Raw genomic sequence first — 27,894 nt, forward strand, 5'->3', positions numbered from 1 at the left:
AGGAAGCCGCTCAGCCCCGGCTCCCTTGAGTCGTGAAAATTACGTAAAAGGTAGGGGCGGTGCCAAGTGAGGGCACCTGGGCTTCAGGGCTCTTCCTTCTCCCCGCCTCCTCGGAGTTTCCCCCAATGACGAGGCTTCTCCAGCCTGACCAATGGAGGGCGGGAGGTTTATCTCCGTGATAAGCCTCAAATTTTCACCGGGCGCTACGCTTGGGATGCGGGCTCCGAGGGAAGGATGAACTGAAACTTATGGCTGAGTTACTTCGCCCCGACCGTATGAGAGACTCCCTGACTGGAGATCTCACTTTACGGTATCCCGACAACCTGGCAGGGGAATTGTCTCGGTTCCATAGAAAAGAGGCGCGGTACCTTACAGAGACGTGCGACCCGGGAGACACCGGCTTGAGTTCAGACCGAGCTTCCAGCACCGCTCAGCGGCGGACAACCCACTACCCCAATTCGGAGCCTGCTTATTAACAAAACTAAGAGCACTTCCTGTCAGGTTTTTGAATTTTTAATGTAGAAAAATCTGTACTTTGCCTACAACAGCGGCACGTAGTAAGCACGCAATGAATAAAACCATTATTACAGTAAAAACAGAACTCTTTCCCCGGTTTTGCTCACCACAGTAAACGCACCAGCGAGTTGTTCAGGACAAAACGCTAGGTGTTTTCAGTGTAAACTATCCACATCTTTACTTCCCAAGTACGGTTTATCTTGAACCTATTTTTTTTCTTTTTTTTTTTTGGACCGGGGATCTAACATTCGGGTTCTTGCTTTGCAAGGCAGGCGGCGGAATCACTGAGTTAAATCCCCAGCCCATATCTCGAATCTATTAACATGTCTTTGGGCCAAGTTCATTTCTTACCTGGAAAGGCCTCCTAACTGGTTTCCCTACTTCCATTCTTAATATTATTAGTATAGTATTTTAATGTATCCTCCGACTCCCCACCCCATGATTATTAAAAATGTCAAATCATGTCAGTCTCCTGCCTAAAAACCTCTAATAGCTTTTCATGGTTCCTAGACTAAAATGCTAACTCTGCGCTAACTCACAAAGCCTTATATGATTTGTACCCTCGTGTGTATGTGTGTGTGTGTGTGTGTGTGTGTGTGTGTGTGTGTACCGGGGATTGAACTCAGGACCTTGCACTTGTGAGGCAGGTGGCAGAACCCTGGCCTATCCCTCACTTATTACACACCCTACCACGTTCCAGAAACGCTAGCTTCCTTTCTCTTTTAAATATATAAACTCCTTTGTTTGGAGCCTTTATACTACCTGTTTTCTCTGCGTAGAATATTCTTTCCTCCCTCAAGAGTCCAGCATGAGTGATTTTTTTTTAACTCCAATAACAAACGTAACCACCCCAGAGGGAACTTCCCTGACCCATCAAAATTAGCTCCTATTGAGTCCTTTACTTTTCACACTGCACTATATTTTATTTCAGTTCCAACCCTTCCCTCTGCACTCTCACACACTGCAATGCCAAATTCATGAGGGCACGAATCTGGACTGTTCTGTTTGTTTCATTCTAATGTTCTATAGAGTTTTATCATTAGTGAGTGTTGGACTTTGTCAAATGCTTTTTCTGCTTCTATTGAGATAATCATGGTTTTTTGGGTTTTTTTTTTTTTGGTCCTTGGTTCTATTGAAATTATTTATTACATGTATTGATTTGTATATGTTGAACCATCTCTGCAATGCTAGGATAAATCCTACTACTTGGTCACAGTGGATAATTTTCTTGATGACTTGCTGCTGTTTGATTGCCAGCATCTTATCGAGGATTGTTGTATCTATATTCATTAGAAAATTGACCTTGAGGTCTCATTTTTGGTTGAATCTTTTTCTGGTTCTGGCATCAGGGATATGTTTGCTTCTAGGATTGAGTTTGGGTATATTGTTTCCACTACAATTTCATAATGAATTTGAGGAGAAGTGGCATTAATTCTTCTCTAAAATTCTTGTGGCAGGGTGGGATCCAATAAAAACCTCACGAAGGCAATAACAGGGCAGCAGTTAAGGATGAGTGGGGCTGAGACGGGGGGTGCGGGGTAGGGTTGGCTTTCAGGGGCCCGGGTTTTAATCTCGTGTGTTTCTTGCCATGTGATTTTAGGAGTATGTTACTTTTACCTTTCTATATCCTACTTTTCTCATCAGCAACACAAACACGTTTAACTTGCAAGGGCTCTTGAGAAGCTGAGTTAATACAATTAAAGTGCTTTACTTAGTGCCCAGCCCATACTAAACGGTCCACGGAAGTAAACTGCCATTATCTTTTTTACCGATCAAAACGTGCTAACCTTACCTGTAGCTACTGGCTGACCACTGTTCTGTGGAGCAGTAGAAAACATGCTACCTGTCGTGAGCCGCGACGTCAGGATCCTGCCAGCAGGTCCTAAACTTGGAAGGACGAGGACAGAGAGACGGGAGGCACTTTTCTTCTCATGGTCCTTGCTTTATTACCGAACCTCTCCTTTTATACTCTCCAGCTGTCCGGCTGCAAGACAGTACCTCCCACACATTCCAGAAGGAAACCCTTAAACAGATCAGACCACCAGTAAACCGTTACATTTGCTAGGACCACCAGTTGAACTAGCCCATTGCTATGGGCGACAGCACGTCCACACTGCTCGGGTGAATCACAGGTCAGTATGGCTGTGATCATGTTGTGTTCCTTTACAATGCTCTCCATAGCTACCCTTTTGGACTGAAAGGCGTGACACAAGAAACCGACGGGTCTGACTCGGGACCACGGCATCAAGAGTTCTTCATTTTAACGAAAGTTTGTCCCCGAGTCTAGACGGAACCTACCGCTCTAGCAACACGGTCCTCCCGCTCTCGGTGGTGGGAGGCCCTGCGCTTGCGCGGTGGGCGTCGCGGGGAGGGGCTGAGGGAAGAGTTGGATGGGGCGCGCGCGGGATGCCGGGCGCAGCAGAGCGTGACGTGGCGAGGTGCGGCCGCCCGGCTCCCACCTTCGCAGGTAACGGCTCTCGCTCGTGCGGGCCTAGGGAGAGAGGGTGGTACCGCCAGCTTCTCCTTGGCCTGGGAGGACGGCTTGGATTTGTCCGTGTCTCGAGACAGCTACAGACTGTCACCTGGGATATCTGTAAGCGAAGCCCAGCCCTAGTGCTCGGGCCGCCCTGGTCCCTTCCCCGACCAGAAAAGCCTTGGCCCCAGCACTCCCCAAGAGGAAAACCCCTAGGTTATATTTGCGTCTGGCGCTCCAGTTTTGGAGATAGGGTTCTTCCTCAGGATCTGGTTTTGGGTTGCACACTTCAGTACCTCACAAGCAGCTTATCTTCATTTTGGGCAGAGCTGAGGTCTTCCTGGCATACCTTCGTGGTCTGGCTGTATCCTGAACAAGGACAAGCCATTATGATGTTGGGACACAGCTGCCGTTTACTCTTCTGTGCCTTTCTCCTGAGTCTACTTCCATGTTCCTTCACCTTGCGCTTAAAATAGCCTTGTGTAAGTTTTTAAAAATCCATTTCTGGATCCTCCTTTTTCAGAGATTCTCAGTCCTTTTCAAGAGATTTGGAAACCATAGGTTTCCCAAAGTTTTATTTGTAGTAATGCAATTCGCATATCCAACCTGAATCCTAATCGAGGGCTGTGCCAACTAAATTTGCTCTTAGGTTAGCCCCTTAACTTCTCTAAGTCTCAGTTTTCTTGTCTAAAGTGAAAGAAATCATATATCTCCCCATGATTGTAAAAATATACAAACCGTTTAGCATACCATCTGTCACATACTAAACATTCATGTCATTTATTGTTTGAATAGTTTGCAGAAGAATCAAGAGTCAAATGCAGGGCCAGGGGTTAAACTCAGTGGTTCCACTGCCTGTTTTCGCAAGCACAAGGTCCTGAGTTTGATCCCTGGTACCACAAAACAAAATAAAACATAAGACAATTCTAAGTTTTCTCTGATCCTCCTGAGTTGGAATCAGTCTCTCTCCTCTAACATAAAGCTTTAAAAAAAAAAGGTCAAAGGCAAAATGGTATTTTAATCAGTCATGTAAGGAAAGATTTTTTTTTTAAATGTTGATGTTGAGTGTTCAAAGAAGTGGATATTTTGTTCAAATGATGGTACAGTTTTGATACAATTGGGAGCTTCTGAAATGTTGCTTACTTAATTTCACAGATGCCCATATGAAAATCCCTGAGGAGTCATAATGTAGAAAATGTGCAGAAAGATGGTAATCAGAGCATTATGTATAGTAGTAAAAACATTTGAACTTTTGTTTTGTTTTGTTTCTTGGTACTGGGATCAAACTCCGGACCTTTCACTTGGGAGGCAGGACGTGGAACCACTGAGCTAAATCCCTGGCCCTCACTTGAACTTTTTATACTGGAAACTTAACATACACAAGGGAAAATAGGCATCATGCCCCCATCTGTTCCTTACCCAGCACTAACAGTGATCAGTATTTTTTATGAAAAATCATAAACCCAAGCGTCTTAAAAAATTAACAGTACATTTAAATGCTATGAAGCTTTTAAAATACAGATTTATATATTTGATATCACAGCTATGAAAAAAATTTTAAAATCCAGTCTACAGAAAAACAATAAGAATATATAGCAAAACATTATCTAGGTGTCAGTGGTAGAAATGTGGATGATTCCCCCTCCATAAACATTACGTACAACAAGCAACAAACAAAATATAAAAATATTACATCCGCACAGAGAACAGTAGTATAAGTCAGAGCAGGTTCACTGTTACAGAGAATAAGGAAGCTTTAACTTCTGTTGGTCTATTTCTGCAGCCTAGGGCATTCTTTACAGTGGCATTGTTGTCCACCACATCATACTAGAGCTTCATGTTGAATCTGTGTAGTCAGCTGACATCCAAACGTTTAACCAGCCATCCTGTGTATGTATGAGTTAACACTGACATTTTATTCCTCTTTGTTTTCACTGGTGCTCCCCCTCAGGGTAGATAAAAGTTTTATGTCATAAAATGACTTTTTGCACCACTTTCCATTCCTTTTTTTTTTTTCCTGTCCTGAGCATAGATCCATCCCAGATTTTATGCATTTACACACTTTTCTAAAACATTTCTAACAAATTGAAAAGATCATTTTGTTTCATTGCAATTTCCTATTTTGCTTAAAATACAATGGACTTTAACTAAGAATTGACTCTGCTTTTGTTTGTTAAACAAGAGCTCCTTTTTAACCTGATGGTCTAAAAGGTAAGAGAGTGATCACTTCCAAGAAAAGATTTGTTTCAAATTAGTTTTTGAAGAAATTTTGTTTCCTAGGTATGCAAAGAAGCTTTTTCATTCAGATGTCCTTAGCGATAATATGGATCAGTCTGGAGTTCTCCTCTGGGTAAAAGCAGAACCCTTTATAGTGGGTGCCTTGCAGACTCCCCCTCCCTCCAAATTCAGTCTTCACTATCTCAAGAAGATAGCCACCTACGTGCGAACCCGGTATACAGAGAGAGCTTACCCACGCCTGTACTGGTCCACATGGAGGCATATTGCGTGTGGGAAACTGCAGTTGGCCAAGGATGTGGCGTGGCTTTACTTCGAAATATTTGATAGCCTTTCGATGAGGTCACCTGAGGAGCGCCTGGAGTGGTCTGAGATCCTGTCTAACTGTATATCTGAGGACGAAATCGAAAAGCAGAGAAATCAGGTATGAACTGATGTATGTGTATGTTTAATTGCTTCGAGAAATAAGCCATTCTTAATTTTTGTACTACCAGTATAGTTTGAGGTTTTAGGTTTATGACCATTGTGATCCTGAAGTACCATTTAAGTTTAAGCAGTTCTGGTTTGGCAGTGTTTAATGTATTCTATGAATTAGACCTTATTTCCCAATCCTTATTTGCCTGTATCAACGTAATAATGATACAGGAACCCTGAAATTAAAAGTGGGAGATTATTAACTGCAGAATATTTAGGGATGAATGGACATTATGAACCACTGATACATTACAATCAGAGGCACCTAATTTTAAATAAGCATCTGCTACATGTTTTAATTCAATGTATTTTGGAATACAGTGTAGTCATCCTTTTTCATTGCTCATACAATGATACAGACATTCCCTGTTTATCGAGTTCCATTCCTGCAACTTGGTAGGTAAATGAGGAATTGTATATGTACTTCAGGCTGGCCTTGAAGTCATTATGTAGTCCATACTAACTTTGGACTCATAGATCCTCCTGCTCCCGAGTGCTGGGATTACAGGTGTGTGTCACCAGGCCCAGTTGATGAGTTTTGTTTTTTTTGGTTTTTTTTTGGTACCAGGGATTGAACTCAGGTCCTTGTGCTTGCAAGGCAGGCCACCGAACCGCTGAGCTAAATCCCCGGCCCTGATGACTTTTATTTGCATAACTTATATGCATTATTGTGATGCATAACAATATAAAACTACAGTACTATACAGTATAATCAGGAAAATTACAGTACTGTATAAATAAGGTATACATACAGTATAAAAAAGACATTGGGGCTCTATAAAAAAGATGTACAGAACTGTACAAATAAAAGGTTGTAAGTATGAACATTGGTTAAACATGTAGGTCATTAAACAAGGAATACCTGTGCCACATTTTAAAGAAAATAGGTTTCTTTTGGTTCTGGAGGTCCAAGGTAGAAGGGCCACATGTGGTAATGATCTTGCTGACAGAGTCTCCAAGTGTCTATATTAGTCACCTTTAAATTCCTAGGATAAAGCACCTGATATGTACAACTTAAAGGAGAAAAGATTTGTTTGGGTTTGTGGTGTCAGAGGATTCAGTCCATGGTCTGCTGGCTCCATAAGCAGAAGTATCATGGTGGGAGGGTGTGGCAGGGGAAAGCTGCTTTACCTCATGGCAGCCAGGAATCAGAGAGAGAGCCCAAGAAGAGATCTGCCTTTCAAAGGCATGTCCCTAGTAACTGGCTTCCTCCCACTGGGTGCCACCCTCTAACAATCCGTTTTCCTTAGATGAAGTTAGCACCCTCATGATTCAGTCACCTCTGTAGATCCTACCTCTGAACATTGCTGCATTGGGAGTCAAGCCTTCAATACACGAGTCTTTGGAGGACTTCATGTTTAAACCAGTGGCCCAGGAGCATGTGTAATGTCTAGTCTCTCTTCCTCTTAAAAAGCCACCAGTATCCAACCATAGGGGCTTTTACCTTGATGAACTTCCTAGTCATAATCAGTTCCCAAATGTTGTGTTTCTAGACAGCTGTGTCTGAAAGACTCAAGGCAAACTCTTTCTGGCAGTGAGTCTATAAAATCAAAACAAATTATCTACTTCCAATACATAATATGGGAAAAGCAGGCACAGGGTAAGTACATATTCCCATTTCAAAATGAAGAGGCAAGTAGGAAATATAATAACTTGCCCAAAGTAATCGAGAATCCTCATAGAGCTCATAAAGTAGCTGGTATGTAAAAAAAGTATGGGTAAAGTATAGAAGTAGAATACAGAATGAATCACTCTGGTGATAAGGAAAGACCTAACAGTATGTTAATCATGGTAGATTAATTATAGTAACAAGCAAGCTCAGCATTTTGTGGCTGAGAGCAATGACAATTTATTTCTTATTAATCCAACAGTCCTACACAAATGTACTGAATCTCTGGGCTGTTGGATGAATCTCTGGGCGCTGTCTAAGCTGTGACTCAGGGATCCATGCTTTTATGTTAGAGTCACTACAGTGGTACCTTGGTTCATAAATTTAATTCTTTCCACAAGTATCATGGTACAAATTCTGCAGCCAGGATCATGGAAACCAGGTGCCACTGTATTAGTATTAATCAGCTTTGCTGCAGGAAAAAAATAAAACAGTGAAATTTCAATGGCCTGGAGTAACAAAGATTTAGTTTTTGCTCATTTTACTTGTAGACTATACTTTAGCAATGGCTGTCTTCCAAGCTGAGTTGGCTCTATGTGTCTTCTCACTTGGGAACACAACTTCTTTGTAGGTCATGGCTGTTTTTGTCAGAAGAGCAGTAGAGGAAGGGTAAAAATCTTAATACCTTTTAAAGCTTTATATCTAGTGTATACAACTTGATGAGTTTTGGATAAATGAATCCTGTGAAACCTTTGCCACCATCAAAGACAGAGACATAGCCATCACCTCCCCAAATTTCCCTCACCTTCACTATTATTATTATGTCTATGTATGTGTTAAGAACACTTAAACATAAAATCTACCTTTTCTGGGCTGGGGATGTAGCTCAGTGGTTCTGGCGCCTGCCTTGCAAGCACAAGGACCCGAGTTCCATCCCCACTACCAAAAAAAAAAAAATCTAATTTTTCTTAGAAACCATTATTAGACAAAAAGAGGGGAATAAGGAGGGGCAATAAGGGAGGGCAAAGGGGGAGAGTAGATATTGTCAAGATATGTGCATATACCAAAATATCGCATTGATGTTTTCAGTGTTTCACAAGTTAACATGCAAAAATAAAACTACATTAAAATATCTACCCTTTTAGAAAATTTTAAGTATGCAATTATTAGCTGTAAGCAGTACACTGTAGCGTAGATGTCCAGGACTAAATTGTGCGACTGAAACTGTAGGCTTTGCCCATTATCTCTCCATTTCCCCCGCCTTCTGTGAGTTAGACTGTTTTAGATTCCTCTGTGGTTGCGATACATAGTCTGAGTGTCCCCCAAGAGCTTCATGTATTGACATTTAATCTCCATTATGAGAAATGAAGTGAGTGGGAACTTGATCTTACCCTCATGTTTAGAGGTGAGGCCTTTGGAAAGCCACAGGATTACATAAAGTTACTTGGCTTTCCATATCTAGCTTATTTCACTGAGCATAATGTTCTCCTGGTCCACTTATGTTGAAAATGGTAGAATTTCTCTTTTTAGAGGCTCAGTAACATCCCATTGTATGTATGTACACACACCCATACTACCACATGTTTTTTATCCATTTATCCCTGATGAACGTTGTCAGTAATGCTTCATTGAATACGGGGATGCAGGGATATCTTTAAGATCCTGGTTTCAATTCCTTTGGATAAATAACAGAAAATGGAATTGTTGGATCATAACAATAATTTTATTTTAAACTTTTCTGGAACCTCCACACTGTTTTCCATAATTGCTGTACCAATTTACATTCTTAGCAGTAATGTCTCAGAGTTCCCTTTTCTCCACAGTCTTGCCAGTGATTATTAATTTTTTAAAAAAATAGCCATCCTAACATGTGGTGATGTCTCATTATAGTTTTGACTTGCATATCCCTAATTATTAGTGATGCTGAGCTTTTATTATTAGTGATGCTTTTCATTCTCTTGTTAGCTGTTATATAACTGTATAGATTCTTTGCTTATTTTTAATCAAACTGTTAGGCTTTTTTGCTGTTGAGTTGTAGCAGCTCATTATATGTTTTAGACACTGTTCATCAGATATTTGGTTTTTCATGTGTTTTGTTCCATTCCATAGATTTTCTTTTCATTTTGTTGATTACTGTCTTCATTATAAAGAAGCTTTTTAGTTTGATCCAATCCTACTTGTTTATTTTTGCTCGTTGCCTGTGCTTTTAATGTCATATCCAAAAATCACTACCAAGACCATTATCAAGGAGCATTTCTCCTCTTTTTTAGGAGTTTTACTGTTTCAGGTCTTACATTTAAGTCCTCAGTCCATTTTGATTGTATATGATATAAGCCAGTGATGGCGAACCTTCTAAAGCTTTCAGTGGTAACAAACAGCCCGCTTCAGCATGTGTGCCACAGTAAGCTGTAGTCTCAATTTTCCTAACATCATCTATCGAAGAGCCTGTCCTTTCCCCCATTTTGTATTTTTGGCACCCTTACAAAAACTTAGTTGACCAAATATGTGAGAATTTATTCATTTCTGGGTTCCCATGTTACCTCTGAAGACTTTTGCTCAGGTCAGGTATGGTGGTGCACATCTGTAATCCCAGCTACACAGGAGGCTAAGGTAGGAGAAGGATCGCAAGTGTGAGCCCAGTCTGGGCAATTTAGTGAAATCCGCTCAAAAAAAATTTTTTTTTGAAGGGCTGGGGACATAGCTCAGCTCTCCTTGGGTTCAGTCCTCACTGACACACACACACACACACACACACGAACAAACAAAACAACTTTTGCTCAGACATGCCATAGACTATAGCTGCTTTCATTCCATGTCACATGGCCAGGCTTAAAGTCAGTGGGGTAGGAAGATGAACTATCTCGTGGGAGTTCAGGGAAATCCTGTGGCCAGAGATAGAGCTAAATAAACTTCTTGGAAGATGGATAGGTACAGTTGCGAATAGCACCTTTCACCACAGCCATGTCAGTTAGACCTAAAAGTCCTCTGCTTCCATTTCTTTTGAACTTTAATGAGTCAGATTTGACAGATTTGAGCATAGATTTGCCTATATTCCACTGACTGTGACTCCAGTACAGCATATGGAACTGCAAGAAAGGCTGAGAAATGCCATCCAATTGTGTGACCTGGAAGAAGAGAAAAAGCAGCTTGCATCTAGCCAGTCTCTTCCACCTGAGGTAACATCTGAATAAGTTTTAGAAATTGAAATTTGTCACACAGCCAGGAGGGGGGCAGGCATAACAGTTATTCATTTACCAGATATTTTTATTGGGTTCCTACTATGTCCTAGGAATAGTAGTGAGTGTGCTGGGGATATAGAGAGGCATAAAACTTTAAAGATGTTCCAAATGTTTTGAGTTCTTGTTATGTGCCTTATTATATAGTAGTTAGTAGGGATATAAAAAATGAAAAAGGCAAGCCAGTCAAAGTGACGCACACCTATTATCCCAGCATTCTGGGAGGCTGAAGCAGGAGAATCTCAGATTCAAGCCCAGCCTGGCAATTTAGCAAGATGCCATCTCAAAATCAAAAATAAAAGGACTAGGGATATAGCTCAGGACAAAGGCCCTGTATTCAATTCCAAGTACTACCAAAAAAAGAAGGAAAAAAATATTTTAGTCTCATTTGGTGGCAAACAACTCTGGATGCTACTCGGGAAATGAGACAGGAAGATTGTGAGTTCAAGGCCAGTCTGGACAATTTAGCAAGACCCTGTCTAAAAATAAGAAGGGCTAAAGTCGCTGGAATTAGGGAAGGGGGAAAGGCGGCAGGGCAGTGGGTGTGGCTATAAAAGGCAACATGGAAGACCCCTGAGCTGGTGAAATATTCTCTGTCCTGGCCACTTTGATGTCAGCACCCTAGTGCTATCATACTATAGTTTTGCAAGGTGGGAAACTGGGAAAAGCATACACGGTATCTCTGTATTAAGTCGTACAATTGCATGTGAATCTTTAAAGTTTAGGGAAGTAAAAATTTGTAAGTGTGTATTCATGGGGCTCCACATTGGCAGTTGATTGAATAGATCTGGGGGATCCTGAGCCCCTCAGATGATAGCAACTTTCTACCAGGTTGGAAATTAGGGTAAATATAGCTGTAGACCCACATGTATCACTTCACTTTGTTCCCGCTCCTATATGTGTATGGGGATGAATGGATGAGGATAATCATAATCGTGAGCTTCAAATTATAAATTGTGAGCTTCAGCTGGGCATGATGGTGCATGCCTATAATTGTAGCACTCAGGAGGCTGAGGCAGAAGGATCACCTACAATCCCAAGCCAGGCTGAACTATATAGTGAGACTCTTGTCTCCAAAACAAAACAAAAAACAGTGAGCTTCCAACCACTTCCTCTAATAAGAAGTGACCTTGTGTGACCACTCTCACACAGTGGTATGTTTTTCTTTTTTTAAGTCTTAACAACTTTTAAAAAAATGAACCTTAAACTACTCTCTCACAAAATATACATCTACCAAGAAATTATATATAATTTCAGTTGGTACACTGATATGCTAAGCTTTCTTGAAAAATCCTTAGGTTAAACCTCTAGCTTAATGAATTTTGTTTCTTTTACATTTTACCTATTTGTTTACTTAGGAAAATTACTATGGTTAGGTTTTTAACTATGAGATTAAATTCTGAAATATTGTAATTTTTATAAGTACTTCATTCTTTCCTTTGCATTAATTTTTGGAGAACGGATTTTTTTTGGCTCTCTGCAAAACTAAATGACCCTAATATTAGAAACTCCTATATTTGGTGATCAAAAACAGACATGTTAAATGCTTGCAGTATTTTTGATAGCCATGTTTTAAGGGTGAACAAGCTGTTGAGAATTTAGTTTACTGTGTTTGCTTAACTGAGGCTTTAAGATGTACGTTCATCCTTTATTCTCTTCTTGAACAGGTTTCAGTGGACACCCTACAGTTCCTGCTCTTCTTGTACATACAGCAATTAAACAAGGTCTCCCTGAGGACGTCTTTGATTGGAGAAGAGTGGCCTAGTCCCAGAAACAAATCTCAGTCTCCTGACATCTCTGTAAAATCCAACTGCCATAATAAGGTACTGTTCACAATGTCATCTCTTTCTCTGAAATTTTAGTAAGTATTTTAGTAATAGGAAGTATTTTAATAAGTGTTGTGAAAGTCTACGTGTTAACTGCCTCATGTTGTTTTAGAAAACATCCTATTGCTCTTTCTTTTCTGTTTTTGTCAAGAAAAGCTTTTTTATTTAATTAAATCTATTCATTTATTTTTGAGACAGGGCCTTGCTATGTGGCCCATGATGTCCTCAAACTCACAGCAATCCTCCTGCCTCAGCCTCCCAAGTTCTGAGATTACAGACATGTGCCACCACACCAAGGCCAAAGTACTTAGTACTGGAGATTGAACTCAGGACCTTCCTCTTGGGAGTCAGGTGTGGTGTCATTGAGCTAAATCCCCAGCCTAGAAAAACATTTTTTTTTTAACTTGTTTTTTGGAACTATTTTGAAAAACTTGAAGTAAAATGTAAACCTTAGAATAAATTCCATATACAGGCTCTTTTAACAAGTTCTGAAGCTAAAAAATATCTCCTTAATATTTGCTATTTTTATAGTCCTTTTACTAAATCTGTCCCTCCCTTACATTCCACAATACTGTACATTGCTGATTCTGCTTTGTTTTACTATCTTTATTTGTTTGTTTGTTTGTTTGTTTTTTTGAAAGAGGGTCTCACTATGTAGTTGAGACTGACCTGGAACTCACTGTGTAGCCCAGGCTGGTCTCGAATTTACAGTGATCCTCCTGCCTCAGCCTCCTGAGTGCTGGGATTACAGGCGTGCGCCACCACACCCTGCCTTGCTGATTCTGCTTTCAATTCTTTCTCATTTGTCTTCATAAATTTCTCTCCCCCAGCTCCTATATGACACCATTCCCCAGGATTCTACCTGAGGAAGTTTTTATTTTCTACTTACCATATTTATTCATGGAAATTCTCTGTCTCCCCATGACTGTGTGCATCTCAGTGGCTCTCACCTTTGTCTCCATGCTAGAGCCCTTGCCTTGTGTTTACCTCATCATGCAGACACCCTAGCGATGCCTTAATGTTAAAATGTTCAGCTCCAGGTGTACTAGAGAAGTCGATCATTGTGTGCTCTCTGCCCAGTTAGTTCCTACGGTGTTTGGAGCTAGGGTAGCTCATTTCAGATCTGACTGTGCCACTTAATAGTCACATGATTTTAGGCAGGTCAGTTAACTTGTCTGGGACCTGGCTTCTCTTCTTTAAATGGGGCTAATGCCTGTTTTTGAACATCTGTGAGAAATCTGTGACACATTAGTATGGGGCTTGTTGCATTGTAAGCACCCGGAAATGGCAGCACTGGTTTGTGCCGAAGCATTGACCTCTTCTGACAACCAAGCAGCCGAGCACAAGCCCTTGAGTCGCTCATTCAGTGCTGTGTATTCGAAATGATAGCCGTGGCCCTCAGTCCCCTGGAGACTGAAGCAGTTACCAGTCAGCGTGGGTGCTTGAGCCAAAGGCACACATGGCTTTGGGACCTGTCAGACTAGCACTGTGCTGAGGAGTGACCTGCAGTTACAGGGACTCGAAAGTCTAAAGGAGCTGGTGAAGTCTGGGATGCTGGTCGTCAGGGAAAAGAAGAGAAAGGGACAGATTTACAGAGAGGCAGTGGCCCTGTCAGACGAGCCAATTCCAGAGGGCTTTTTAGTCCAGTTGTAATGAAGTCTGCCTCTACTTTAGTTTGGGAGACAAATACATATTTATCTACAATAAAATCTACCTTTTATTAAGTAAACTTGTATCCTAATGATTTCTGCCACAAAATAACTCTTTAAATCCAGTCCTTTTTTCTTCCTTTTATCTAGTTCCCCCCGACCCCCAGTACTGGGGATTGAACCCAGGACCTTTACAGTGAGTTACATCCCAACTGTTTTTCATTTTGAGACAGGCTCACTGTGTTGACTAGGAGAAACCTGTGGTCCTCCTGCCATAGCCTCCCAACTATCTCTCATTACAGGCATCTACCACTGCTCCTATCTAGGGCTTTTAATATTGTTTTCTTCTTTTGCCTTGACTTTTTTCTTTTTAATTAGATCCCAGCTGGTCACCCTACTTTTAGTCTACAGTCACTCCCTCCCACACTGGGCCTTGTAAAATGCAGTGGCATACCATTCATCTCCTGTCTAAGCTCCATGAGTGAACCCTCATTATTGTGGTATTTCCATATTGTATCCACGGAGCCACCTCAGAGCCTGTTTTGGGGTGAAGCGGGCAGTGAGAAGGAGGAATAAGAGGTTGAAGTAGAGAACAGCTCTGCTTTGACCTATTTTCTTCAACATTCAAATGAGAATTTACTTAAAAATGTGTGTGTGTGCGTATTGCTATTTAGAAAATAACTTAAAACTCTGACGTACAAAACTAGGTCCAGCTGTTTCAGTGTTTTGTACAAGGTCTTCCATGCGTGGTCTCTACTTATCATTTCAGCCAAAACTTGTAGTTCACTGAACAAAGCAGTACTTTCACTCCTCCCTGCCTTTTCATATGCTGTTCCGCATGCTTAGAATGCCTTTTTTCTTTGTAACTATTTGAGTAACTACCAACATCAAACACGAGTCACTAGAAATAACACTCCACAATTTTTTTCTTTGTGGAGTTAGTTTCTCTCACACTTGTAGAATGTCTTTACAGATCTTTTCTATTAGTCTTGTCTCAGTGAGTTGTGCTTATTTATTTATGTGTCTTCTCCTAACATAGATACTTGAGTTCCTTGAAGCAAGGAACTATGTCTTACTAATTTTGCACATCTGCATTTCCCATTGTTCATACCAACTACTCTAGGAGGTCCTCAAAAAATACCTGTCACATGAATGAGCCAAATCGCCAAGACATCTGCCAACCGAATGCTCACTCCCAAAATTGCAGTTTCTCTTAAATCTAGTTATTGTTATTTCACCCAATAGAATTTGAAGTTCTTTCTATTATAAAAGGAAGTAAATTAAACCCAGTGTTTCATTGAGTGAATGTCCGTGGTGGCTTTTTTTTTTTTTTTTTTTTTTTTTTTGTACCGGGGATCAAACTCAGGACCTTACACTTATGAGGTAGGAATGGCACCACTCAGCTAAATCCCCGGCCCTATGGTGGCTATTTTTATGTTTAATTTGAGACTTTTAGAATATTTACTAGCTTTGTGACTTTGTCCTCATCTGTATATAGGAGTGATAATGACATCACACCCACTGTTGAGATTAAATGTTAAAGTATATGTAACACTTAATGCTTAGCAAACAGTGAGGGTTATTTATTTGTACAGGTTAAGCATTCCTAACCAAAATCAGAAATCCAGAATGCTTCAAATTTCGATACTTTTTGAGTGGCACCATGATAGCAGAAATAGAAAATTCTACAACAGACAGAGCACAGTTAAAATGCAGGCATATTAAAAACGTTATATAAAATTACCTTCAGGCTTTGTGTGTAAATAATTTCATGTTTAGACTTGCTCACATCTCCAAGATACCACGATATACTTTTTTCCAAAGTAAAAAAAAAAAAAAATCCCAAATTTGGAACTTCCAGTTCTCAGGATTTCAACTTGTACTGCCTTTGAATTAGTTGATGTGAAGGGAGAATCCATTTATAGCTCTCTCTCTCTCGCTCTCTCCCTCTCTCACACACACACACAGTCATTGTATATAGTCACCTATAGTTTTGGGGGATGAGGCAGTGTATCAGTGCAAAACAACTGAAAGATAAACCTTTAGTTCATGTAGCACTCCTTTGTTCTGTTGAGTGCTGTTTTTTTTGTTTTATTTTAGAACTGGAACGATTACAGTCACCAGGCTTTTGTCTGTGACCATCTGTCAGATCTCCTTGAGCTGCTTTTAGATCCAGAACAACTCAGTGCATCATCTCATTCGACCCGTAGTAGTTTAGTCTGTCGAGAAGCTGTTGTGGCGCTCAGCTTCCTTATTGAAGGCACAGTGAGTAGAGCTGGGAAGATCTATCCACTTCACGAACTTGCACTGTGGCAACCACTACATGCAGACAGTGGCTTCTCAAAGATGTCTAAGACTTTCTCTTTCTTCAAGCTGGAAGCCTGGTTAAGAGCCCATTTGACTGTGAATCCATTTGGTACATCTGCTTGCCTCACATCAGGAAAGAAATTGGCTTGGGCTCACCAAGGTATTTTTTAATATTTTAGTCATTTAAATTGAATGACAAGGATTATGTTGTCTCCTGGTGTATTAATGATCATATATCTTCTGTAGAAGGCCTAAAAATAAAAAATACTGCCATTATGAAGGTAACATCCATCCTTTGGGCATGATTTTCTCCTCAAAGCAACAGTAATCTCAGTTCATTTATTAGTCAAGGTCCATTTAATTAGTTAACAAACTGGCTGCAGTTAATCCTGCAGTCTTTGCTGTGCTTTTCTAATTCTCTCTCTTCACCTTCATGTGCTCACTTCTGTGAGATTTTATTTTTTATACAACAGCAGAATTTGACCATCCAACAGTTACAAGTTAATGTAGAATTGACATCTTCTTTAGCTACATAGATACAAGCAAAGTAGTGTTTATAAATTGGAAATTTAAGTTTATAGAAGAATCCATTGTTGGTTGTATCAGGTATACATTGCTAACAGTCCAGCGATGCCTAAATAGATACGTTCAGGTGTTATATGCTCCTGTGTCTGCCTGAAATTTTAAGTGAAGAGGTCTCCCTTATACAAAGCTGGGTGGGCCCACATCTCTGTAGATGTCTATGCTACTGAGGCAAATGCAGGCAAAATTAATGGAAAAAGACCTGGCATGTAAAGGTACAAGATCCCAGTAATGGATGTAACTGTACTGTCTACCTAGAATGTACCAATAAATAAAATTAAAAAAAAAAAAAAAAATTGCCCGAGAATGTACTTCCACTATCTCTGAATTTCAAAGATAAACAGCTCCCTTACAAATGTTAAAAAAAAAATCCAGCTTCAAATCGCATTTTTATAGCTCACAGAAAATGGTTGAACACCCTCTATAGAATGTGGAGCAGAAAGATTGCAATCCAAGAATTCTATATTTAACTCAATTGTTGCTACTGTGGGAGATCACAAACCCTCAGACATGCAAGGTTCCTGTACATAGGAGTTACTACGTAATTCTTAATGCTCATAGAAGATCATAGGTTTACTCAGGCGTTTGAACCATGGAAAGGTAGTCATTAGTAGCGAAAAAAGAAAGGCTATATAACCTCCTGGATTGTACTGAAATGGTAATTATACTAATAGGATTACATATGATTTTTAATCTTTTTTTACCATTATTTTTCTACACTAAGCATGTGTGATGTATATGGTAGATACATAATTTTAAAATAAGCACTAATTATTTTAAAAGAATTATAAAATATTTTCTGTAGCCCCTGCCCATTTGGCTAGCATTGTTTAAAGAGTCCCAATGCTTGCATGGGAGCTCACTCTGAGAAGCCAGTCAAGTAATGGTGGGACTGCGTTAGTACGGCAACCTGCACATATTTTATTGTGTCAGTTTGTGTGAGACACTGTGTATAACAGGAAGATCTGCTCTCAGGCAGTAGTGATCCTAGAAGTAAGATATGAACTCAGACAGAACCCATGGAGTGAGGCATTAAGGAAATTTGGAGGAATACAGCAATTTAGAGAGGTTAGCTATGGTTGGAATGATAAAGGCATCATGGAGGAGATGGTTGAGATGAGGAGATGGGTTGAGATGACCTGACCTGAGGCTTCAGCATGTTACTTAAAAGGTAGACATTAAAAAAAAATCTTAGATCTGTTAACAATCTTGAATGGATTAACAGGTTTTAAATTTCTGCATAACAAATGATGAAAGATAACAAATATACAAAAAAAGAGTGGAGCTGTATAGCCAACGCCTCTTCACCCAGTGCCCCAAGCTAAGTTTAGACATGGAACATGTGGTTGTGTAAACTCATACGATTGTTGTTTTTTTCCTTTGATTTGAAACTATCTTATTTATTTATGCTTTCTTAAATAGTTGAAGGTACGACCAAAAGGGCTAAGATTGCTTGTAATACTCATGTGGCCCCTAGGATGCACCGCATGGTGGTGATGAGCCAGGTTCACAAGCAGACGTTGGCCAAGAGCTCAGATACTCTGGTGGGGGCCCATGTCAGGATTCATCGTTGCAACGAATCTTTCATATATCTGCTCTCTCCCTTACGGTAAGCAAAATCTTCTTAGTGTTCTTACGTTTTGACAAGTTCTTTGGAGTAGGATTGATCCTTTTTTTTGGCCATCAGATAGTATTTTAGTATTTATTACTTTTTAAATTTATCCTTGTGCAAAGAAATTTCCCTCATTTTAAATTTTTCAGATCTGTGACAATTGAGAAGTGCAGGAATAGCACCTTTGTCTTGGGCCCTGTGGAGACTGTTCTTCACCTGCACTCGTGTGACAGTGTTAAAGTTATTGCTGTTTGCCATCGTTTGTCCATCTCTTCTACAACAAGTTGCGTCTTTCACATTCTGACTCCCGTGCGCCCACTTATTCTCTCAGGGAACCAGAGTATAACTTTTGCTCCTTTTCATACCCATTACCCAATGCTAGAGGACCACATGGCCAGGACAGGCCTTGCCACAGTGCCTAATTATTGGGATAATCCACTGGTCATCTGCAGAGAGAGCAGTGACTCAAATGTCTTCCAGCTCTTGCCCCCCTGTGAATTCTATGTATTCATTGTTCCCTTTGAAATGGAAGGGGACACAACAGAGATACCTGGGGGTCTTCCACCTGCCTATCAGAAGGCACTGAGTCAAAGAGAACAGAAGATCCACATCTGGCAGAAAACTGTGAAGGAAGCTCGTTTGACAAAGTGAGTATTTTCTAGAAGTTTTATTGTATGTTTTATTTGAAACTCCGTAGGAAAACAGTTTTAATTGTTTAATCTTAACATTTTTATAGCTCTGTCAAAGTAATTTAGAAATATTGTTTGTCTCTTAAGGCTTGCCTTTTGGGTGAGTATTTTAAACTAGTTCGTTAGGAGATGGGAACGAGTAAGTACTTAACCATTAGCCTGTATCACCCCTTTTCTTTTGAGAAGATTAAGTTTAGCTGGTAGAGGTAAGACTTACATGAATTAAGGAACTCTATATAGGATTTGCCACATAATCCAGTACTTACATGAATTAGTTTTAGTTCTTAATTTACTTGTCTATGCTATACCAGTACTTCTCAAGCTTGGTTGTACATCAGAATTTTCCAAGGAGCTAGTTATTGCAGACTTCTATGGGCCCACCATACCCAGACTTAATCTTCAAGGGCATCTTTTAATGCTGGTCCATAAACTAATAGTAGCTTTTGTCCAGGTTTTCCCTAATCCATGGTAAATTGTTAAAAATAGTAGTTTTTTTTCCAAAAATTAAATTTACTCAGTATAAAAGAGATTCAGAAGACATCAGTGAGGTTGACACATGTGAAGAGTCGTGAGATTTAAAGTGGGGGAGTAAGGGTGATACTTTGATAGTGTAGATCTCGATAGCAAACCTATGGCACACGTGCCACAGCGGGCTGTTTGTGTCATTGAAAGATCCAAAAGGTTCATTGTCACTGGTCTAACTAAAAGTGGGTGGGACTAGAGTGGAGAGAAGGTAGATGGATAATAGAAATATTTTGTCAGGAGGCAGGACTCAGTGCAAGATTTTGCAAAGAAAGTGAAACATGAGTCCAAAAATAGGAGCCAAGCTTAGAAGATTTTTTGATTAATCAATTTTGTTCTGGCCTTACTATTATCTTCAATTTAAAATTAGTGGATTCTCAGAATAAGTGTTTCTGCAAATATGTTGTATAATCAAATTTTATTTTGTAGATGTATTAGGAGAAGAAAATAGGAACCATTGCATTACTGACAGAAGGAGGGTAGCTTCTTCTAAACGTCGTGCATTTGAGGACTGGGTGAAGGGTATCAAGTTCTTTTTGGATATCTGAGTGTGTAATATGTCTTCATAATACCTTGATCATTCCAACCCTTTTCCTTAAAGCTTAGAAAATGTCTTTCTAGTACTATATTGGCTATTTTCCGATTACCATTATCTTGGAAAGTAGCAGCCATTCCAAAACTTTCTGTGTTCCTGTTGATCCAGAACTGCTGTTTGATGCGTGAATGAAAATGATTATTTTATTTATTTATTTATTTTTATTTTTTATTTTTTTGGTACCGGGGATTGAACTCGGGTCCTTGCGCTTCCAAGGCAGGCCACCAAACCACTGAGCTAAATCCCCGGCCCAAAAATGATTATTTTAATTAGATCTCTTTTTATTTTACTAGAGTTTATCTTTACCATTGTTCCTTGGATGGCCATGTCTGTAAAGGAAAGCACTCAGACTCAGAAATTAATACATCATGTCACTTACTGTGTGACACTGAGTGCTATGTAACCTTTCCAGTTCTTAATCCTAGTATATATAAAGAGTATATCTTTTGCCCAGTTAGTTGATATGAAAATTTAACAAGTAACCTGTGTGTGTCTGTGTTTACTGGTATGTGCTGTAGTATGTTTACGTGGTTAAACTATTGCATGTAGACTCTTTGAAACTGTTTCTGCCTGGAAAAAAGATATAAAGCTCAGTAACAGTCACAACTCATGGTTTATCTGTAAGTCTGCTGTCATAAAACTGCTATTATCTGTAACTCACGTTCCTCTTTGTCTGCATCTAGAAGATAAGAGAGACCAAAACATTAATATTATATAGACCAGTCCTTCCCATTCTAGCCTATCAGATAATCACAGTGATGGTGGTAATGGGTGATACATACTGAGCACTTAATTTGCCAAGTGCTTGTCTCTGCACCTTCTATATACTGCCTTTCTTTTTCACGACAATATCCTGTTATAGATGAAGAGACTGGAGGGATGACAGATTATATATTTTCTCCAAAGTCATCTGATTCCAGAGGTTCTAATATCATGGTTGGCTTTCAGCTATTGTTCTATCATTCAATACAGTAGAAACATAATGTGATATAAAAATGAGTATTAATATTCAAAGCAATTCATTTGTTTGACTATTTCTAGTATTTAGATACCTAGATTCTCTCATATATGTGTAAAGTTTACGTCGATGTGTAGAGTCTAGAATGTGGGAGGACTTAATGAATGTTAACTGTGAATCAATGTTTTCAATCAGTAAGATCCATGATGGCACTCAGAAACAGTGAAAGTAGTCATTGTAACTTGGGGATGCAGATGTTCCTCAATATATGATAGAATTTTATTCCGCTAAACCCACTGTGAGTTGAAAATATCGTAAGTCAAAAATGCACTTAATACACCTCACCCATTGAACATCATAGTTTAGTAACATAGTGGACTGTAGAGTATCTTGTTGTCTAACCACATAAGTTGGGGAACATCTGTAGAGGAAGACAAACTGTGAAAGTGTTTGGATTGTGTCTTTTCCCTTCTGACCTCTACTGGCTTGCCATCTGTATCAGTCACCTTCGTGTTGCTGGGTCAAAAATAACTGATATACACAATTTACAGGAGAAAATTGTTATTTTGGCTTATGGTTTCAGACGTTTTCCATCCATGGTCAGCTGCCTCCAAAACAAACATTATGGAGAAGGGTGTGGTGCAGGAAAGCCACCCACATCATGGCAGACAGGAAGCATATAGGGCAAAACAAGAGCCAGAGAAGAAGGAGCCAAGGGCTAGATATAATCTCCAAAGTCATGCCCCAGTGACCTGTTTTCTCTAACTGGGCTCTACTTCCTGTTTGAGTCACTGATCAGTAATGCCACCAGAATCAGTGTATTAACCCACTGAAGTTAGAGTCCTCATTATCCAGTCACTTCCCAAAAGCCATGGACCCCCAGCTATAATCCCGTCATATTTGGAATTAAATCCAAAGCTTTTACCCTCTCTGCCTCATTTTCTGTCCTTATTTGCCTTTTTCATGCCTTCTTACTGATATAGGACCTCCAGATGATATATAAGGAAATAACGTAACTCCCAACCTGGTAGGTGTCAGATACGCAGAGTTCATGTTCCCCAAAGTCAAAGAATGACTTCTAAGGAACTGTGGAGGTTAAGAGTAGGAAAATTACGGTCTGGGGATTTAGCTCAGTGGTTCTGCTTTGTGTTTTGCAAGTATGAGGTCCCAAAGTCAATCCCCGGTACCAAAAAAACCCAAAAAAAACCACAAAAGATTAGGGCCAGGGATTTAGCTCAGTGGTTCTACTGCCTGCCTCATAAGCACAAGGTCCCAAGCTCAATTCCCAGTACTGGGGACGGTGGGAGCAGCAGGAAAATTTATTGGGGAATGGGAATAGGGAATGAGAATGGGAATAGGGAGAGCTCCTGAGAGACAGGAGGGGTCCCAAATGGGTGGCCAACAAGCCCACTTCCCTGAGTTTTTTTTTTTCCTTAGAAAACCCCAACTTTTATTCTTGAACAAATGGCAAAAACCAGTCTGTTGAAATTTCAAGATGGTATAAAAATGCTTCTCTGAGAAAGTTTTATAAAGGAGAGTCATGAGGCATAGCTACAACATGGGTCAAATTAAAATCACCCAATGTGACTACAAGTATAGCCATTAGTTTATATTGATCCAGTAGTAGCAAGGGCATAGAGTTGATAGGAGTGACCTTGGTTGATAACCTATAGTCTTAGTCTTGTCTTTAGTCTTAGTCGTAATGGGTGGGAGAAAGTGGCTCACCCCTAATGAGATGATAGTTTACTTATATGGGAAATCTCAAAAGTGTACCATCTCAGGCTTCCTCAGGGAAATATGTAAATTCGGCCATTGTGACTTTAATCTTCTTCAGAGATGCCTCCAGCCAGTTCTTTGATGGCTAATGGGCACCTAGCTTTCGTCTTCATGGTTTGGACCAGAACATTTATTTTTTCCTCTGGACCAAGTTAGGATATGGCATGTTCTCATCCTTGCTTTGGTCCGTCACTGTCCCACAGTGGCCTCACCTGCCATTGATGTTCTGTGAAATTGTGCTCAGCAGAACCACAGCCAGGCCAGATCTCAGCTGCTCCAAGGCCTCGCTGCCTTTGTCTTTTGTATCTTGAACATGTTAGCTGTGCTCTAATTTTAGAACTTTTGTAATTTCTCCAGTTCTACCAGGCAGTCTCCTCCAGATGAACCCTCTGCCAGACGTCTTAGTGAGACCTCTTTGTCTCTCTTTTTAAAATCAGCATTTCCAGTACTTAGCATTCTCTTACCCCATTCTGTTTTTCTCTAAGATACTTTGAGCTGTTCAACTTTGTGTCATTATTTTACTTCTTACCTATCTTCCCTACTAGAATATGCAATTCACAGGACAGACTACATAGATGACTATATACAGAGACTAATGAGTCCAGGTGCCTTATTTCTTCTCTTTTCCTTTTACATTTAGCCCATCAGCCAGAATACTACATAATATTCATTTGAGCCTCGTTAAAATATCTGACCATGGCTAAGTCTTTACAGAGAAGACATTGTATCTGGCCAATTTTTTTTTTTTTTTAATGGAGTGGTGTACCGTAAAGTAGTCCAAATGAAAACAAAAGGGTAACTAGAAAGAATGACTTAATGTTAGCCCATTAAAGGGTTATGTAATGACTTGGAGTTGATTATATGAAGTAGTGCTCATATTCTTTTTGCTCTCCATTGCACTTTTAGGGATCAAAGGAAACAGTTCCAGCTACTTGTGGAGAACAAGTTTTATGAATGGTTGGTTAATACCGGACATCGCCAACAGCTGGATAGCCTTGTACCCCCTGCAGTAGGCTCCAAACAAGCAGCAGGATAGGACTCCCACATCAGATTGCTGGTAGGCATTTATAGTGCGGACTACTTGAAGCAAATTCCCCTGGGGAACTCTTCCAAGTGTACAAAAATAATGCACACAGTATTACATTTCTAACCCTTGCCAAATTTCCCCACAGCTTCCACCAGCATAGAAGTTTACGTACCCACATTGTCATACTTTGTGGTGAGAAAACCAAAATATTAAGGCGAAGCATATAAAAATTTCAGTCAAATATAACAACCAAGCTTTATCTTTTTTGCTATTTCCTTGGCACAAGTTGCAGTGATTTAAGATACTACTTTCCCTGTGCATAGCTTTAATTTTAATTTTGTTCCCCCTTCCTGACATAATCTTTCTTCTTTTCCACCCCTCACCCACAAACCAGTTAATAAATGGGCTGCTCTTTATTAATGGTACATATGTGAGATAATAAATTACTAGAATTAATTCATACGAAGATTTGATTACTGAACACCAGAAGGTCATAGATGCAATAGAACAAAATACAAATACAGACAAATTAAAAGTTTTTTTAATCTAAATATATGCAGTTTTCAAGCAGAAATCCATTAACTTTGCTACTTTAAGGTACTTTAAAAGAATAACAGTAAAAAAAAAAAGATATGACTAGGTAGTTCATAGAAAAATAACAGAGACAAAGATACTCATTTAAAAATAAAGAGATGTAATAAAGAAGTTGAATATTCTTTATCTGAAATACTTGGGACCAGAGTGTTTCAGGTCTCAGATTTTAGAATGTCTGCATAGACTTTACCGTTGAGCCATCCTCTTGAAAATTCAAAATCCAACTGCTTCAAAGTCTGAAACCTTTTGAACCTTGACACTTTGTAGGGCAGTCTGACAAAACCATGACTTAAAGCACAGATATTCTTTGACTTAGCAATTTCACTTTATAAACTTTACCTTACAGATGCACTCATATATGTAAAGATCTGTTTAATCTTTTTATTTTCTTTGCTTTTTTTTAATTAACAAATACAATTGCACTTGTTTATCCTGTACAACATGCTTTGAGATACAGCCTGTGCACATTGTGGAATGGTAAAAATCTACTCTCTTGGAATTTTTCAAGGACACCATCTCTTGTTAACTATAATAGTCACATTGTACAGTGGACCTGAATTTGTTTCTCTTACATACTGAAATTTTGTACCATGTAGAGTTCTATTTTAAAAAGTGATCTTGCAGCATCATTTGAAATAGCTGTCAACTGGGAACAGGCCACATACTTCAAAGGCTGGTGCCTAATAAACTGGTTCATCTACGGTGAAACATGTCTTTAAAAATAATCAAGTATGTCTGTATTTGTGGATACTGAATGATCTCTAAATTCAGAAAAATTAATGTGTCTCCTCTTTGAAAAACGAGCCAGATTCTCATGTGTATAACTTAAAAGTTCCTGAAAGAATATAAAGAAATCATAGTAGTGTTTTTGAGGAATGAGACTGAGTGTTTAGAGTAGGAGAAAATGTTTGTATTTAATGAGATGTGATACACATAATATAAAAATTCACCTTTGTTGTTTGTTTCTTTTTTGGTTTTTTTTTTTTTTGAGATAAGGTCTTACTCTGCAGTTCAGGCTGGTCTTGAGCTCACTGTGTAGCCCAGGCTGGCCTCAAACTTGTAGTCATCCTCCTGCCTCAGCCTCCCGAGTGCTGGGATTACTGGTGTGCGCCACCATGCTCAACCTAAAGTTCACCTTTTCAAAGTGAAGAATTCAGTAGCCTTTAGTTTATTCACGAGTTGATGCAACCATCACCATTTACAAGTGTGCAACATTTTCATGACCCCTTAATAAGGCCCGTAGACATTGGCAGCCATCCCCCATCCTCCAGCTCCCTGCATCTCCTTTTATTCCCAGGCCCTGACAACCAGTCATCAACTCTGTCTCTTCTGGACGTTTCATATAATCATATAACATGTTTGGTCTCTTGTATTTAGCATGATGTTTTCAAAGCTCATCCATGTAGCTTGTGTCAGTACTTCGACTTCGTGGTGGGATAATAACCCGCAGTAGGGATCTCCCACTTTGTTTATTCACTCATTAGTGTTGGATTCTTGGGTTGTTTCTACTTTTTGTCTATTATACATAATAGTGTTACATACATCTGGGTACAGGTTTTCATAAAGACATACATTTTAATTTCATATAAGCATGCACCTAGGAACAAAAGTGCAAAGACAGTGAACTTTTTAACAAACTGCAATTTTACAAAGTTATGAAAGATATTCTTTTCTTTTCTTGTTGGTACATTTTAGGTATACAGTACAGTTACGTTCACCATTGGGGTCTTGAGCCTTTACATGACATTTCTTTGTTCTGATTTTTCCCCACTCCCCTAGCCTGCCCTTCCCTATTTACAAAGACTTTTGTTTCCATTTTTCTCCTTTTCTCTTATTTTTTCTTATCCCTTCTTACCTTTCCCTACCCCTCCCATTTCCCCAACACCCTTAGACCTATGAAAAGATATTCTTTATTGTTTACTTTATATTGTGGGGTTTTTTTTTTGGTTTGTTTTTTGGGGTACCAAGGATTGAACTCGGGTCCTTGAGCTTGTGAAGTAGGCGATGGAACCACTGAGCTAAATCCCTGACCCTATAGTGTTTTTATATATTATTTTTAAAAAGAACTTTGTACTTAATAAATGCTGAAATTAAGAATCAGAAATCTGATAGAGAGTATACAAAAGGACTATTAACAGGGTGCAAATGTTAGTTTAAATTAATCCCCTTAGTTTGCCAAGCTTTTATGCCTATATATGAATTTCATACTAGAAGAGATGATGAACTAATGTGACACAAAAAAATTAACTTTAAGCTATATTTTGTCACTCTAAACTATCATCTGATCTTTATAATTTATGTGAAATTGTAAAATGTAGTCATTATTTGCATGGTTATAGAAAATTAGGTTATTACTATTAAATTTTCTTTTGTTATTTTCAGGGTTCTGGACACACTGGATGCATGGAGGATGGTGCTGATTTAAAACTACACTGAGAAGGCACACCTGCTGCTTAAGAGAACTCCGGAACTTGTTCTATATAAGACCATTTGTTGGTTTCCATTCCGTACTTAACGACTATTTGGGTTGGGTTTAAGCTAAACCTCTGTTGTGTAAACATATTGTTCATACAACAACAGAAGACTCATATTTGTGAGGCAGGAATGAAAAGTTGATGAAGGCAGCCCCATTATATATATATGCTAATATTTAAATGTTTATAGCTAGGCACAGTGGCACACGCCTGTTATCCCAGCACTTGGGAGGCTGAGGCAAGAGGATCACTCTGAGTTTGCGTCCAGTTTAGACTACATAGTGAGACCCTGTCTCAGAAAAGCCAAAAAAAATTGTAGATTTGCAAGTGTATTTTGTATATTAACATGTATGATGGAAGAGTTTCATTCTTTCTGGAGTTGGAAGAGTTTTTTAGTCTTTATAAGTATTTAAAAGGAAATCACTACTCCTTTTAAGAAATAGTTGAAATAAAAGTATGATTTGTTGATGTATAAATATAGCAGAAATAGTTTTATATAAGAGTATATTTGTTCTTAAGGTATGAAACTTAATGAACTTGCATAAAAATTTTATTTTTTGTTTTCTGCTTCAAATTTCTAATAAACCAACTCTTAAAAAGTAGTTTTATTGGGCTGGGGATTTAGCTCAGCGGTTTGGTGGCCTGCCTTGCAAGTGCAAGGACCCGAGTTCAATCGCCGGTACCAAAAAAAAAAAACTTTAAAAAGTAATTTTCTTCTTTTGCTAAAAAAGATAAAACTT

At 39.3% G+C, this 27,894-nt stretch overlaps 1 protein-coding gene across 9 annotated transcripts; it reads left to right on the forward strand.

Moving 5' to 3' along the window:
• The first annotated feature begins 2,945 nt into the window (after positions 1 to 2,945).
• Positions 2,946 to 27,372, forward strand: Tbccd1 (TBCC domain containing 1). Of its 9 annotated transcripts, none has more exons than XM_010624191.2 (9): positions 2,946 to 2,983; positions 3,317 to 3,471; positions 5,270 to 5,648; positions 12,211 to 12,366; positions 16,119 to 16,485; positions 18,330 to 18,516; positions 18,669 to 19,166; positions 23,966 to 24,116; positions 27,063 to 27,372. In XM_010624191.2, exons 3-8 carry the CDS (start codon positions 5,313 to 5,315, stop codon positions 24,093 to 24,095), a joined length of 1,674 nt encoding a protein of 557 aa, XP_010622493.1. In that variant the 5' UTR covers positions 2,946 to 2,983; positions 3,317 to 3,471; positions 5,270 to 5,312; the 3' UTR covers positions 24,096 to 24,116; positions 27,063 to 27,372. The 9 variants fall into 9 exon arrangements, with proteins under 9 accessions (XP_010622493.1, XP_010622495.1, XP_010622488.1 ...); XM_010624193.2 differs by lacking the exon at positions 3,317 to 3,471 and having other exon boundaries at positions 2,952 to 2,983; positions 16,119 to 16,283; positions 16,392 to 16,485; XM_010624188.2 differs by lacking the exon at positions 2,946 to 2,983 and adding an exon at positions 2,994 to 3,109.
• The last annotated feature ends 522 nt before the right edge of the window (positions 27,373 to 27,894 follow it).

This window comes from Fukomys damarensis, unplaced genomic scaffold (genome assembly GCF_012274545.1).
Source record: "Fukomys damarensis isolate Sample0158 unplaced genomic scaffold, DMR_v1.0_HiC HiC_scaffold_12, whole genome shotgun sequence".
Taxonomy (NCBI): Eukaryota; Metazoa; Chordata; class Mammalia; order Rodentia; family Bathyergidae; genus Fukomys; species Fukomys damarensis.